The 14,042-nt window shown below is 36.6% G+C and overlaps 2 protein-coding genes across 2 annotated transcripts in view; both read right to left on the bottom strand.

Moving 5' to 3' along the window:
• The window catches only part of LOC129732306 (protein tincar), a 414,177-nt gene that overhangs the window by 305,056 nt on the left and 95,079 nt on the right, over nt 1-14,042 (bottom strand). The window lies entirely within an intron of this gene.
• Nucleotides 207-1,256, bottom strand: LOC129728993 (zinc finger protein 681-like). The gene has a single exon (XM_055687466.1). It carries the CDS (start codon nt 1,254-1,256, stop codon nt 207-209), a length of 1,050 nt encoding a protein of 349 aa, XP_055543441.1.

Genomic DNA, 14,042 nt, shown 5'->3' with positions numbered 1-14,042 from the left:
CGAACTAATAGACAAATTTTGAAGCGAAAATGGGAAACCCAAAATAGTGAAAAGAAATATTTTTGTTTTCTGTAAAATATATAAAGCTGATATAACTGTTAAACGATACAATTTGTTACACTAGATAATTGCTTAATCACTAGATACTAGGTAAACTAGTTATTTGTTTAATTTAAAAATCAGTTTAACAAACTTCGTCTAAGAATCTAATTTTGAATTTCATATGCTGCCATCAGCACTCCATTACCACCAGGCATCTTCCGACGACGGCGACCCCGATGCAACTCCATCGAACCTTGGTCTTCATGTGCCTGCTCGTGAGCCAACATATGATCTCGGCGGGTGAAACGTTTACGACAATATTTACACTGATGAGCTGGCGTTCCATGATGGGCCGTAAAGTGTCGGTCGCGGTCCTTCACATGAACGTAAGACTTCTCGCATTGGGAGCAAGAAAATTTCTTGTTCTTTGGGTCGTGGTTCAACTTATGTTTTGCTAGCTGCGCCTCGGTCACGAAATACTTGCCACAGGTTTCACATCGAAATGGTCGAGCACTGGCATGGTAAATGACGTTATGTAGTTGAAGGCTTGCTTTGCGGCCGAATTCCTTCTCGCACAACTTACAATACAGTTTGGTGTCGTATGTGAAGCGATTTATCCTACGTGGCATACGGTGTAGTTTATTTTGAGGTACTTCAATGGATTGTTCGTCGGTGCTCTCCGAAATTGTTAGGTTTTGGGACGAAACTGTTGGAGTTTCTTCGACTGGTGAAGCAATTGAATAGGTTACATAACCATCAACAGGTTTCTGATTCTCATCGCACACCGCGGAAGGGCTTTCTACAAATGTTGAAAAGTATTCGACGATATTCGGTTCTCGTTTAACAGGATCATATATTTGGTTGTACGCTGAGTTGTAATCCTGTCCGCATGATTCCACTGATGCTAACGTAGTGTAACTTCCTGCATTCTGGCTTCCGATTTCCTGCCAGTTGGGCGCTACCAGAATTTGGTAAACATTGCTGTCTGGTATCTCAGAAACTGCACCATCAATGACTATGGGGCTCTGCACGGGTGTTAATGTGACGTATTGCTCGTCACTTGATAGATCACATCCTTCCAATGATGCGCTCGACATTCGATCGTAACTGTCAGGTGACGAGTTAGATGTTATAATATTATACCGGTGAAACTCATCTAACATGAAATTCACACTGGATATTTCATCCAAAACTTCCTGTAGATTGAAATCCATTGTACTGCTTCCTCTGATATTGTAACTATTTTATAAGATAACAGTTTACTAGATAAACTTTAAACTTTGTATGTGGTCATTACATGTTTCTCCGACGCTTTAAGTAGGGTTACGAGCTCCTCTGAGTCTACCTACTTTTGTTGTAGTCTGCTTGCAGTTGTAGTAGGTAGGTCTAATTGTTTACCCAGCAGTTCTCGGATACCGCTAGTAGCGCGGGTAAACTAAAAATGGTGGTAAACAAAAATACAGTGGTGAAGACTGTCAGCATCGCTACTCAGAATACTTTTTCTAATATTTACTACCTGTGACCTGTGACCACGGCAGTTTACTTTTTTTTTCATGAAATAGGAAATATTCGATTTTATGAACAAGCAATTCAAATTAAAACAAATTTTACCACTGTATCTGTTTCAAAATTAGAATTTAACAACGTTTGTGAATAATCCAATCAAAATTTTGAATTGGAACACTTGCTCACTAAAAGCTAATAAAAAAGTTTCTCAATTCTCCATATTGCAATGATTATTGAAACTTTTTTCAGACCAAACAGCAAATTCGGTAATTTGGTAATATGATCCTAATTATGAGGTTTATAGATTTGATAGATGTCAGGTTTCCGGCGTTGGCGTTAATGTTAATCCATCACCGAATCAAGCATCGTAAAACTTGGAAGTGGAGTTGAAACGAAACTTGGAATTTTATTTCTTGCCGCAGCATATTTACCATTTCTATCCACACGTAAGCACAAAAAATATTTTAAAGATAATATGCAAAAACTCACCAGAAATCGCTCAAATTATTTTATGATTGGTGATTTTCACGCCAAACACTGATCATGGACTATTTTGTTTAGTAATTCCAATGGCACAATGTTGTTCAATGATTGTTCCTCAGGATAATGTTCTATTTTATCTCCTAGTAGCCCCATACGTTTTTCTTCAGCGAGAAATCTGTCTACGGCTGATTTGGTTTTTACGGGATGGATCCAAACGGCTGAAGTATATCAATACTAATGGAAATAGATGAAGAAAAAAAAATACTAATGGAAGGCCGAAATTTCAATCGGTCGAATCACGACAACTTTTTTGTTGATAGCTTTTTTGTTACAGTTATTTTATATTGCTTAGTTTTTATGCAAATAATGAACTAAAAAAAAGCAAAAATCGCCGTAAATGTGTAAAATAACTAGTTTTTTTCGTTGAACATTCTGATTGCAAACTATATTTGCAAGGTTACAGAGTTACAGGTTACAGAGTAAGTAGAACAACGCACTTCAATAGTTCAATATCTTTTATTATGAGTTTAAGATACATTTAAATAAAAAAAATAATTCATAATATTTTTCTCCATAACATTTTCACGAACTTTCCTCAATGCAATTATATATTCAATGTCAAATTGATTCTTTTCTGCTAATTCTACAGCATAATTAAGAGAATTTGATGCTTGTTCATGTGAAACTGCAAGATTCACTAGCATAATTGACATCATTTCCACTGATTTCAATCGGCGACTCACTGATAGTAGCATCATCAACGTCATTTGCAGATTCGTCGCTTGATACTTCTTCTTCTTCTTAAACTATTCGCACAATTTCGCTATCCGTCAATCTCCTATGGCAGAGCCTTTCTGCTCCGTATTCTACAGAAATATCTTCTGTGTCACAGTCTGAAATTCCAAGCCATTCAACCAAGGGTAGGTCCAACTTAGTCAATGAAACGATCGCTTTTAATGACCCCAAGCTCCCTCCAAAGTCCTCTGATATATTCGCCATCCACAGCTTTCCATGATTCGTATAACCCAAATATAAAATCCTTCATGTTCACTTTGTTCATAGCTACGGCAACGTCTGAGCCTAACTATCAAAAGAAATTTCGTGAAATAATGGCAAAACAAAATTCTCTTCATATTTTTTTAATAGGGGGAGGGGATGTTTTGTGATGAATTAATTTATTTACTAATATTTATTCAAAATTTTTATTGTGTGTTCTGCCACAAACGGTGACATATCAACACTATTACATATATTTTAAACTTTATTTCATTAAAAGATTGTAATTGCTTCCGCAGTTAAGTGAATATAATTGAAGGAAAATTGTAAACCTACTTGTCAAGAGAAAAAAAGGGGTTTAAAATTAAACCTTAATCTAATCTTACACCTATCTTACTAACTATGAAGTGAGCTAATCGTTGTAATTGAGGATTGCAACGATTTTTGTCGGAACTTATTGATAATTTGGTTTGACATATTTTCTAATGTTTCCACATTAGTAAGCCTGTGTAGTTCATTCGTGCTAAACCAGCGACGACGCTTCAATATCATTTTCAGAAATTTGTTCTGAATCCTTTGAAGCATCTTTTTTCTGGTTGTACAACAACTTGTCCAGATGGGGACTGCATATAACATTGAGTAATTCTCGCTGAAACCGTCCCACTGGTGACATGAGGTTTTTAAAAAACGATATTTTTGTATCTAAATGATTGAAAGTAGTGGAAAAAAGAGAAAACCACTTTGGTTAGTTTATATTGATTCGGTTAAAAGGATTCTACAAAAATTGATTTTTGAGCCATTCTTGATCTTTTCATTGATTTATTTCTCTTGAATTTGTCATCAAACCCCCTGCAACCAACACATCGCTTTAAAGAGGAATGATAGAGCTGTATGCCATCTTGGATGTCGACGCCATCTTGGATTTCATCAGAAAAACGTTTTTTGAGTAAGTTCGCAACCACTGATTTTAAATTTGACATCACCATTGGAAAGCTTCAAGATACATTCGAAACATTAGTAACATTAGTAGTCTAAGTAACTGATGAGTAGTCGAATGCCCATGGCGAAATCCAAACTGCTCATTTGCAAAAATTTAATTTTCATTGATATGTGTCATAATTCTATTAAGAATCATTATTTCAAAAAGTTTGCTTATAGAAGAGTGTAAACTAAGTGGACGATAACTTGATGCTTCAGCTGGATTTTTCCAGGTTTAAAAATTGGAGTGACTTTGGCATTTTTCCATTTTGAGGGGAAAATATGCTAATTCAAAGCATCTGTTAAAAATTCTCACCAAAAAATTTAAAGAGCTTTCTGGAAGTCTTTTGAGGAGGATATAAAAAATCCCATCATCTCCTGGTGCTTTCATGTTTTTAAAGTTCTTGATAATAGTTCGTATTTCATTCAAGTTTGTTTCTAGTACCTCTTCAGGAAGAAATTCTTGAGTGATGATCTGATCATACTTTTGTGATACTTCATTTTCAATAGGACTCATTACGTTCAAATTGAAATTATGAACACTCTCGAACTGCTGTTTAATGTTAGGCTTTAAAAGCGTTTCAGTCACAACTGCAATATGTACACCATAGACTGTTAAAAAATTTAAAATTTGAATTTAAATTTCATGACAATATTAGTTGTAAATTTTATACCTTTTGAACAGCCTCGTACATCGAGTTACAGTTCAACAAAGCGGACATTAGCTGCAGCATGGTAGGTAGTCAATCTTCTCGGGAGTTCAATACTGGCTGACTATTCAGCACCAAACACGAGAGGCTTGTTGCTGTTTGAATTAGAAATTTTACCTGAAAGGACACTAGCATATGAAATGTCTGGTGGTGCCTGAACAGTATTGAAAGTCTTTTGGTTACCCACATTAATATTATTGACAACAGGTTGTTTTGAATTCCTACGTTGTCTTGAGGAAATAATTTTCGACCTAACAGGACTATCAAAGAAATTTGATTTGTGTTTACCCTCACAATTTACACATTTAAAATTATTGGTGGTCTCTTTCACAGGACAGATGTCCTTTGTGCGGGAAGAGTCACCACAAATCATGCACTTTGTTGTCATATGGCAGTTACGAGTTCTATGACCATAAGCTTGACAATTCCATGTCTCTTGAAGTTTTCCCACTTTATTCGCACGTTTTTTCTAAAAATTTTAAATCACTATACGATCAAAATGTACCAAGTAATTTTCCTGGTGTATTTCAGTATTGTTAAATTTTGCGTTTGATTTACGTTTCATCAAAATTACTTGGTTGGGGGAAAACCAAGTAATTCCGTCAAACAATCTTTAATTTCATCAATAGTTTGGTCGTTTGAAGGACCTTTCAAAACAGCCTTTAACGGTCTCTCATTTTTGGCATCATAGGTATAAAACTTGTACATCTTTTCAGTCAAATACTGAAATAGATGCTTATGGTCTTCAAAAGATTTGGCCAAAATACGAATTTCGCCTCGGCGGCCAATTTGAAAATTAACTTTGACATCAGACAGAAATGATGAAAGTTCTGAACGAAAAACTTTAAAATTTGCAACTATTACCACAATATCGGCATTTTGCTCACAATGAGAAGCTTCAAATTTTTTGATCCCCTATAGTAGAAAGAATTTCATACCTATTGCTTTCTGAATCACTCGGAGGAGAAGCCTCACGTTTCCTCGTAGCCGCATCAAAGCAAGCTTTTTTGGTTCGTCCTGGCATTTCAGAACAAAGTTCGCTTAACTTTTACTTTACATAAATTTTGTCAACACAAATTTACACATTAACCACTTGTTTAACAGGAAAAAAAAAGAGCTTCAATCAACCCATCGTCTGATTTCAACAAGGCTGATTTCCCGGTTAGAAAAATTGAGTTTTTTATTTTCTGGTAAGATTCCAAATTTTGTAATGAGAAGTATGCAACAAAAAAATAAAATCATTTTTCAGTTTTGATTGCAAATATTTTCAGATATATTCATATATTTGTCTCTGTTTTTAGCGAGGAAAACAACATAGGAATGATGCGAAGAATACTCTAATGTGATGAATTTCGAAAGAATGAAATATTTACCTGAATATAAACGACGTTCAATTTAATATAACAATTTTTGTCCTTTCCAGAAAAATAAGCAATTGAATTGAGTTCATAAAAATATACACATGCACTAAGGGCACAAGGCACAAGTGAAAATTTGGTTTCAATTACACTTTCTTCAACTGGAAGTCATAGTACCTTATAGAATTCTCGAATTTATTTCATGAAGTAGACGATAGAAATTTTACCAATAGTCATAGTGGTGTTCTAGAGCACATACCATTACATGTTTTAAATATATACTATCTCGGGAAAAATGTACATGAAGCTAGTTAATTGGAAAATATTAAGAAAACTGATCAATTTCACCCCATTCCATGGTATGTACATTCTTGATTTAGATTTTTTTTTGAAATGGCGTGATAAAAACGAAAAAAAGGTGTGAGAAAATCGAGCGTGAATTTGACAAGTAGTGATAAAAACGACTGTTGATAGAATCGAAAAAGCACTGTATTTGATAAGTGTTACGTTAGTTGAAAAGGAATAATGAAGCGCATACCCGACCAGAAGAGCATAACTAAAAAATTACAGAATCCTATCAACGCGAGATACAAATAACATATTTTGATACAATTTTGTATTTTTCCATATAATTTTGATGACAAAATTGAATCTGAATGAGTTATAATAACAAAACCTGAAATGAAGTAGTTCTGAAACAAGTCTAACTAATTTTTGAAGTAGAATACTTCTCTCAGGATGTTCGGCTACATAGGCATGTGAAATGAAAATTTAAAACCGAAAGTGAAAAATATGTCCAATTTCAAATGCTAAAAAATCGGTTAGTATTCGATGGATTTCCTTCGTTCTTGCAGCAATAGATTGGAAAATCTTCTAAGATTCTTCCCAGATGAAGATAGTTGTAATTTTATTATTCAAACTATTGTACTATTGAAAATAGTCAAGCCTTGTCAAAACGAAAAATTCGACCTCTGATTGGTCGTTATATGATTGCTTCCCAAGCACGGTCGACAGAATCATATACCTTTCAATTTAAAATATGCTATTTGACCTATATAAGAGCCTGTTTCAGCCGGAGCCGCTCATAATAGTTCTAGACAGCGACAACAGCAGTCATCCTCCCTTAGCAGCAGCAGTAGCAGTGCAGTGGATACCAGCGATAGCGGATAGCGGCCAGAGCTGTGGCATAGCAATGGATAGCGCACTAGTTGCAGCGGATCTCAGCATCGATGGCAGCTGGGCCAGCTGATGCAGGGACAGCGGATACCAATGGCAGCGTATAGCGGTTACAACTGTGGCATGGCTACGGATAGCGTAGCAGTTGCAGCGGGTATCAGCATCGATAGCAGCTGATGCAGTGAGGCACTTTAGTGAAACGCAGCCTCTGTGCGATAAACAGCCGTAAGTAGAGCTGTTCATTACCATACGGCAAAAATCTCGCCCGATCGCTCGCGTTGGCATTCAGCCTGGCAGAGGCCTGAGCTGCAGGGACGCCAGGTCATTTCTCCAAATGTCTTCACGTACCAAAGACTGAAAAAGTTACACAGGCAAATCAAAAACTGTCGAGCAAAAAAAAAAGGTCACCACCTCTACAAAATGCGGGTCATATCACATATTTCCTTAAATCTTCACATACTTTTGAATGTCTTCCATTTGTTTTCACAAACAAAAATGTCTTCACCGCAGGGTAAATGTCTTCCATTTGAAGACATGTCTTCCAATCTGGCATCGCTCCTGAGCTGTTTAGTTTCGAGTGTTAAATCAGCTTTTCACTCTTTTTTTATCACAAGGAATACTTCATTCGCACTGTCAGTGATAACACCAAGATGTGATCGGTATCTTATCCGATATTGAATTGAACAACAAATTATCGTTTTCAGGATGAAATAAAAACCTGATGATTGAAGAGTTAATGTTTTCTCTTTCTTTTTTTTCGCCTCGAACAGTCATCGGGCGCGGACGCGTTTGCTTTTCGCTCCGCAATTAACTTGTATAGTATACATTTTTTTTTGTTTTTTTTTTCACACCTGACGACCGCTTTCTTTGGAAGTGCGAGCTCTGCAGTAGAACTTACCATGCTGCGTGTATCGGCGAACAACGACACCGCGAACTTTTCATCACATCTTATATGGCGCCAGTGTGTACGGAATGTCAAGAAATTCTCCGGAAGGAAGCTGACGTACGGAAGCTGCTTCATCAACAGGAGCAGCTTGTGGAGGCAATACATCGACAGACGGACGCCAATCATCGAATTGCCGCGGATATGAAAAAATTCTGCTTAGTGTCAGAATTGTTCAACAGTATTGAGCACCTGCTTAATGATGTCAAAGAAACTTTGTCAGCGATTAACAAAAGCAATCAAAACATGTGCAGTGAGGTCGGGCAGCACATAAAGTCGTGTGACAATAAATTGCACACGACATTGACCGGCATCAGCGAGTCGTTTTCAACGATGCCACAAAAAATACATAAATATTTTGGTGAACGGCTCTCAAGCCTGACTAGCAATTTTATTAGTTCAATCGCAGAGGCTGAGTCATTGAAACCTCATACAAATAACGACTCAAAACTTACTGAAATACTCGAGGAGGTGAAATTTGTCTCAGGGACTGTCTACAATCTCAGGTGACCAACACATGCAGTACAAAACCTCAAAAAAATCTTCAGGAAGAACTAGCTGAAAAATCTTACTACCCGAAAGCGGACCACACATCTCCAGGATGGAGATTTCTGAGTAACAAATGGCAATGGAAGCAGGACTGGTCCACTTATGATGCCAAGCAACGGTCTCGAAGACTACAAGAAAAAGCTGCCGAAAAAGTCAAAAGAAACCGTAAAAAAAGAAAACAACAAATCACTCATAGCAGTTAACAAAACAACCAGCACAGCGGTACGCAAAACTATCAACGTATCAACGCATCAGACAAAGAATTACTAGCCACAGCAAAAGTTCAATTCGCCGGGCCACCCTCATCAACCGACCATCCGATAGCTGCACTTTCTGCTCCAAAACTTATCAACTTCAGGAAAGGAGAAACTATCAACCCGTATCGATCTGAAAAAGGTACAACACAGAGCACTACTTCACAGTCAGAACCGGGAAATACTGCTCCGCTACTAGATCCTTTGCGTCCACCGATTGTCAGACTAACGGAGCAATCCGCTGCTGGTGACAAACGCTATCTGAAAGCACGGCTGCGTGATCACAAAATTATGGATACGGTACGAACTTTCCTCGCTTTCCTGCATGATCAGCCAATAACGGTATGCATTCGAGGAATCACCAAAATTAGTGCATCGGTGATGCTGGCAGCTGAAGGACTACCAACTGACTTAAACCTGCTACGTGAAATTTTCCTGGACGTACATGAAGAACTGGGAATATCACGCGATGACGCTTTAGCAGACCTGCAGTCTCATCGGACATCGTTATCCAGTGAACGAACACACCGCCTACAACAACTAAGAGAAAGCACCGACAAATTTTACAAACCGAGTTTTCGGAAATAACGACCCCTTTCGATGAGAAAGAAGAAGACTTACAGGTAACACTCACCAACCCTCAAACACCGTCAACCACCATATCCCCAAAAATTTCTTCACCAACACAAAATGCGACTGAAATTTTGGTTTATTGTCAAAATTTCAATCGCATGAAAGGCCCAGCCAAAATGAAACAAATTTACAACAATCTTTTAGGCTCATCCTTTTCAGTCATATTGGCGACTGAAACAAACTGGGATGAAAGTGTCAAAAGTGAAGAAATTTTTGGAAATATGTTTAATGTATTCAGGAATGACAGGAATCTTCAAGAATCCGAAAAGAAGTCAGGCGGAGGAGTCCTCATAGCGGTCTCTGCGAATTTTAATTCAGAAACTGTTGCTGCACCTAAATTCAAAGAATTCGAGCACATTTGGATAAAATCGCACATAGCAGGTGAAACACACGTATTCGCCTCTGTGTACTTTCCTCCACATAACGCTAAAAAAATTACGTATGAAAAGTTTTTTAATTGCGCAGAAAAAATTTTATCTGAACTACCTCCAGAAGTGAAAGTTCACATCTATGGGGACTTCAATCAAAACACCGCTGACTTCATCTTGGACCCTGAAAACGAAAGCATCCTACTCCCAGTCGTTGGAGATAACATCACTTTGCACCGCATGTTTGACGAAATTGCTTAACTAGGTTTGAACCAGATTAACCATGTAAGAAACCGTGAAAATTTCTTTTGGACCTACTCTTAACGAATATCCATGAAGATTTCTGTGTGACCGAATCAGACCGAAACTGACCGAAAATTTTCACACAGCAATTGAATATTCTTTATTTCTACATGAATATCAAAGACCCAACGACTGTGAGTATGAGGAAGTCCTTGATTTCAAACTCGCGAACTATGCAAATATTAAAAACAAATTAAACTGTGTCAATTGGCAACAAATTTTTAGAGATGAAGGAAATGTCGAATCATCTGTTAGCGTCTTTTACAAAATTCTGTACAACATCATCTCTCAAGAGATTCCATTTAAGAAAAAACGACGCCACGCTAACATTAAACATCCAGTCTGGCTTAACAAACAAATAAAAAATTTAAAAAACCGCAAACAAAAAGCCCACAAAATTTTCAAAAAACACAATAGCAGTGAGAATCTAGCAATTTACTTGGAAATATGTGATCAACTGAACTTTGCAATCAGTGATGCATTTAAAGAATTCAATGCAAAAACTGAACTAGAAATTAAGTCTTGTCCAAAGAACTTCTTCAACTACGTCAAAACAAAACTAAAATCAGACAATTTTCCATCAATAATGCAACTCGATGAACGTGTTGGTGATAACTCGGAGAAAAATTGCAATCTCTTTGCAAAATTTTTCCAGGAAATCTATACCACATTTTCCGAAGAAAATCGCGACCGCGATTATTTTGCATTTTATCCAGAATATCCAAGAAACATTGGTGTCAACCAACTTCAGGTACAGGATGTTTTGCAGGGTCTGAGAAATTTAGACCCTTCCAAAGGACCTGGATCTGACTGAATACCTCCAGCACTCATGAAAAATCTTTCGAAGGAACTTACATCTCCTTTGTTCTGGCTGTTCAATATGTCGTTGGAAACTGGAGTCTTCCCAAATATATGGAAAAGCTCATTTTTAGTGCCTATTTTCAAATCTGGGCGTAAATCTGACATACGTAATTATCGTGGAATCGCTATTATCTCTTGCATACCTAAACTCTTTGAGGCAATTGTCAATGAAAAGATATTTGCTCAAGTCAAAAATCGAATAACTGACAAACAACACGGCTTCTTCAAAGGCCGCTCTACATCCACAAATTTACTTGAATTCGTAGATTACTCATTGAATGCAATGGATAATGGGAACCATGTTGAAGCTCTTTATACAGACTTTAGCAAAGCATTTGATCGTATTGACATACCAATGCTACTTTTTAAACTGCAAAAAATTGGAATTGAGTCTGGTCTCCTGAAGTGGCTTGAATCATATTTAACAAACAGGCAACAAATAATAAAATTTAATGGAAAAAAGTCAAATCCTATTCAAGTTACTTCAGGTGTTCCCCAAGGCTTCCACTTAGGACCACTTCTTTTTATTTTGTACGTAAACGACATTTCCTTCATCCTCAAAAATATTAAAGTTCTAATATATGCCGACGACATGAAGCTGTTTTTGGAAATAAAAAGTCAAGAAGACATCAATGTATTTCAGAATGAAATCCACACATTTTACATCTGGTGTAAGAAAAGCCTACTTGAATTAAATGTAAAAAAATGCAATGTAATATCCTTTAGCAGAAAACTAACAACTCCCAAAATTGTAATTGCATTAGGGGATCAGAATGTGAAGAAATGTGATAAAGTTAAAGATTTAGGAATAATCTTAGATTCTAAACTTAATTTCATCGACCACTATAACACTATCATACACAAGGCAAACAACATGTTAGGGTTCACCAAACGCTTCTGCTACAATTTTCAAGACCCGTACACTATCAAAACTTTGTATATTGCCTATGTGAGGTCAATACTGGAATACTGTAGCATTGTGTGGTCTCCTCGTCCTGGCGTACATGAAGAAAGAATAGAATCAGTACAAAAGCAATTTCTACTGTATGCTCTTCGTAAGCTAGGTTGGACCGCACATCGTCTTCCGTCATATGAAGCACGCTGCATGTTGATTGACATTCAAACATTAAAAGAACGGCGAGAGTACGCGATGGCTTCATTTGTAAACGATATCGTTTCGCAGAACGTTGACTCAGCAGTACTACTTTCTAAATTGAACTTTTATGCACCCATTCGACAACTTCGACACCGTAGTTTATTTGCTCTTAACCATCATCGTACGGAATACGCAAAAAATGGACCTATAAATAGTATGATGAATTCTTATAATCAACACTGCGAAGCTATTGACTTTACGATGTCCCGGTATAAACTATAACAGTATTTCAAGTCATTGAGGCTGAGGACACAAAATTAATTTGTTTTATGTTCTTGTATAGTTTAGAAATTATTGTAACCAGTCTACATATATGATTGACGAAATAAATAAATAAATAAATAAAGTTAATTAACATTTTTAAATTTGTAAAAGTTATGAATTTTATTTTATCCCCGTGTCTCAGAGCGTACTGAATAATCTTTTCCTTCAGGCATGAACACGACATCCGAAAAATTTTCATTATCTCAAAATTTAAAAATTGTCAAACCCCAACCATGACAAGCAACTTACTATATTATTGAAAATGGTCAATCCTTGTTGAAGCGCAAAATTCGATTGATCTGATTAATCAACGTTCATTCACTAGAAAAAATGACTGACACGCAAGCAGCTGGGTTAACTTTCTTGTAAAAGTATTCTACTTCAACCTTGCGGTCGTGGCTTTGCACACAACCCTCCTGTGATTTTTCGTTTTTATCAAATCCTGTTGTTTCTAACAATGTTTGTTATTATATTGTTCTATATACTAGTAAAATCATTTCTGTTATTTTAACAAATAACGGGACTAAATTGAAAACACAGCCTGTAAGGTTTTTACCGTAACAAACTAACAACTTCTGTTACATTTTTGTGTTTTCTTTCTGATCGGGTAAGTCTGTGTGTAAGCCGAGTGAACTTACCTGTTTATTTTTGTTGAACAGTATGCCATCAATCGGGTGTAATTGGTGATATTTGATAGGAGGAACAAGGCTCGGTATAGTGAAACAGTAAGCGTGTAAAAGGAAGGGTATAATTACTTGCACACAAGCACTGATAAAATAATAATAAGAAATCCACTTCTTAACAGCGGTATTGCTAATAATAGAAGTGCGCGATACAGCAGACACCCGGGCATATCTCACAATAGATCAACGATTCTGGTCGCAGTGAGGGAGTCCATACAGGAAAAAAATGCCATCAATCGACAACATAGCTTTCCCTTGCCGAGACTTCACTATTTTTATAATTTTTTGTGGTTCATCGGGAAAATCACAAATCAGATTCTGAATTTATTTTTAACCAAAACTAGTCGAAAAACTATAACACCAAGCGAAATAAAACAATAGCGAATATTATTTTGACAAGACTTTATACTGTAAGGTTAGCACATTTGATGATATGACATAAAAGGTAGATAGTTATTTTGTTCATGGTATCTTTTTATGAGTAAGATCAATAAATCACCTGAACTTCAACGTTTTATTTGAATCATCATTAGTTTTCAATAATTTTTCGGTCTCCTGTGGAGCGGCCGTTTGTAGGTAAACCCGTTTTTAATATCAGAGTCATATATGCGAAGTAGACTGGGACGCGGTTATATGAGAAAAACGATGGTGTTATTTTTTCGCTCCCATGCACTTTTCGTGTTCCTTATCAGATCCTTTTCAGATCGATCGGTGGAACTATATTTTTGCGTTTCGATACAATTTTGTGTGGGAGAATCCACATGTTTTAAACTTAATCT

The sequence above is a fragment of the Wyeomyia smithii genome, chromosome 3 (assembly GCF_029784165.1).
Source record: "Wyeomyia smithii strain HCP4-BCI-WySm-NY-G18 chromosome 3, ASM2978416v1, whole genome shotgun sequence".
Classification (NCBI taxonomy): domain Eukaryota; kingdom Metazoa; phylum Arthropoda; class Insecta; order Diptera; family Culicidae; genus Wyeomyia; species Wyeomyia smithii.
Note: the sequence above shows the minus strand (reverse complement) of the source record. Positions and strands in the feature narration are given on the sequence as shown.

Bases quoted from the DNA above. Each gene is read 5' to 3' on its own strand.
- LOC129728993 (XM_055687466.1), bottom strand. From the start codon at position 1,256: ATGGATTTCAATCTACAGGAAGTTTTGGATGAAATATCCAGTGTGAAT.